Source organism: Lactuca sativa, chromosome 3 (genome assembly GCF_002870075.4).
Source record: "Lactuca sativa cultivar Salinas chromosome 3, Lsat_Salinas_v11, whole genome shotgun sequence".
In the NCBI taxonomy this organism is placed as follows: Eukaryota; Viridiplantae; Streptophyta; class Magnoliopsida; order Asterales; family Asteraceae; genus Lactuca; species Lactuca sativa.
Genome location: NC_056625.2, coordinates 56,403,471 through 56,405,779, shown reverse-complemented (window position 1 = coordinate 56,405,779; position 2,309 = coordinate 56,403,471). Strand labels below are relative to the sequence as shown.

General features: G+C 33.2%; 1 protein-coding gene across 1 annotated transcript; it reads right to left on the bottom strand.

The window, feature by feature from the left end:
* Positions 1-888: 888 nt before the first annotated feature.
* On the bottom strand, positions 889-1,605 carry LOC111914419 (protein EPIDERMAL PATTERNING FACTOR 1). Its single transcript, XM_023910163.3, has 2 exons — positions 1,410-1,605; positions 889-1,240 (listed from the first exon to the last, which is right to left on the bottom strand). The coding sequence occupies exons 1-2, from the start codon at positions 1,501-1,503 to the stop codon at positions 999-1,001; spliced, it is 336 nt and encodes a 111-aa protein (XP_023765931.1). The 5' UTR covers positions 1,504-1,605; the 3' UTR covers positions 889-998.
* Positions 1,606-2,309: the final 704 nt, after the last annotated feature.

Genomic DNA, 2,309 nt, shown 5'->3' with positions numbered 1-2,309 from the left:
TTTGGACAAGGAATCGTTTGAAGGTGATGGAGGATGAGGTTGGAGAAAACCCTAGCCTTAACTTTCTTTAAATAGGGCTAAAAGTCCAAAAATTAGGGTTTTGGCCCAATATGGTTGTCACGACGTGACCGCTTAGTGCCATGTCGTGGTGATGTCATTGGCCACCCAGATTTTCATATATATATATATATATATATATATATATATATATATATATATATATATATATATATATATATATATATATATATATGGGATAGTTCAAATAAAAACAATAAATAGTGTGAGAACTTAAAAACACTATTTTTATGTTATTATTCTGCAATAAATTTTGTATCCACAGTTTTATGTTATCATTCAACAGTGAATAAATGAATAGTCACAAGTTAAAATTTAAATTAAAATTTACTACAAAAATGCACATACATAAATGTATAATAGAATAATTACATTCTAATGAATATATGAATAATCAAACGTTAATATTCATATTAGAATTATTTTAATAATACATATATACAACATTCATTACAAAACTAGATGTAAAACCCGTGTATTACACCTCGTTGATTATAAAAATATATTAAAATATAAACAATAAGTATTGTTTAAAATAAAGTTTTGAAATACGGAATGAAGATACATATTAATTGCAATTTACTTTCATACTTATTACATTTAATACTTTATATAAATATAAGTACTACGTGGTTTTTTAATTTAAAATTTTGAAAAAAACCATAAATTAACATATAGATATTATTTATTTAAAAATATCATAAAATGACAAGTATCAAAACAAAACTTATTAGAAATTTATTTATTATAGTTGTAGATAATAGTGTTTAGCTAACACATTTAATCCTATATATAAGTACACACTACCAAAGAACTCTGTGACCGTCATTAATTATCATTAAGAAAATTGTGAAAACAAGAACATAAACCAAAACAAAATCCTCTACGTACGTTAGATTGAAACAACATGGTACATGGGTTTAAGGAACAGGATAAGATTTGTTTTTACACATGCACTTATAAGCCATGGGACATGTTTCTGCCTCTGCGATGGATGCACATACGAAGCTAACCATAACCAGTCTGCATGGGGAACACGATCCGCAAGCATGCGAACAGTCTGGTAGCCTTGACCCAACCACTTGCACCGTATCTGATCCCCCTCCGGCTCCTCTTTGCTTCCCCGTGGCTCCATGGAGAGTTTGATGGTGATGTCCATGACCTGTAATTAATTCACGTGAGATCGATTAAACAAAGAGTAGTACAACACAGTGATGCACATGGAAATGACACGTTGTACAAATACAACCCAATAATGCACATGGAAACATTCAGATGTGCATCGTAAGATTGTACCATACAACCTTGTCATGCATTATATATAAACGTACGTGAATGTTGCAAACCGATATGCCTTGCGGAGATGTCAAGAGGAAGAAGCAGAAGCAATGAGAGAAACACAGCATTGCACAACGAAACCTTCATGGTTCTAATTAGATATGTGGGAGTTCGACCGTTGTAGTCTTTGTGAGATCGATGAAGAAAAGAAAGGTGGAGTGATCGAGGGGATTAGGGGTGGGGGTGGGGGTGGGTGATGAGATTTATATGGAATGGAAAGAAAGGTGGTATTGAAGCAAGTCACAGGCAATGGGGATCGAGGGGAAAAGGGTCACATGAAAGAGGGTGAATCACAGGGCTCGACCACGCTGCCATCAAATGGTTTATGATTTGCTTCACACTTTTATTTGAGCTTCAAATTTACTGAGGTAATTAAATTGGTTCTTGTGACACGAACGAAGGACATTAAATGCAACTTGGATCCAATGTGACTGTGTTGTGTTGATTTAAAGACTTAGTTAAATACCAATCGATTTACATGTAAAGAGTTGGGATAGGACCACAAAAATGATTGGCCAAGTGAACCATGACAATTCAACCAAAAAGGGAACTTAATAATGTCACATTTTTGTAGCAAGGTACAAGATTTAATTAAGGCGGCTAGTAAACGTGATACCGGCAAACTCCAAAAAATAACGTTGTAATGAAATGAACCACAAAAAAGAAAGTCGTTTTGCATGAAAAACTTTAAATGCAACTTAATTAACCAATATTGTTGACGGAATGCATAGTTTTTGAAAGCAACAACAATATATGTCTCCTTCAAGGAGGTCTGATAAACTTTATTTATATCATTGGTAAATGTTGTATACCCCTCGCAAAGGACGGCGAAACCAATTTGGGGGCTTTATAGACAAAATTTTTTTTGGGGCATTTCGGTTTTATAACTTAAA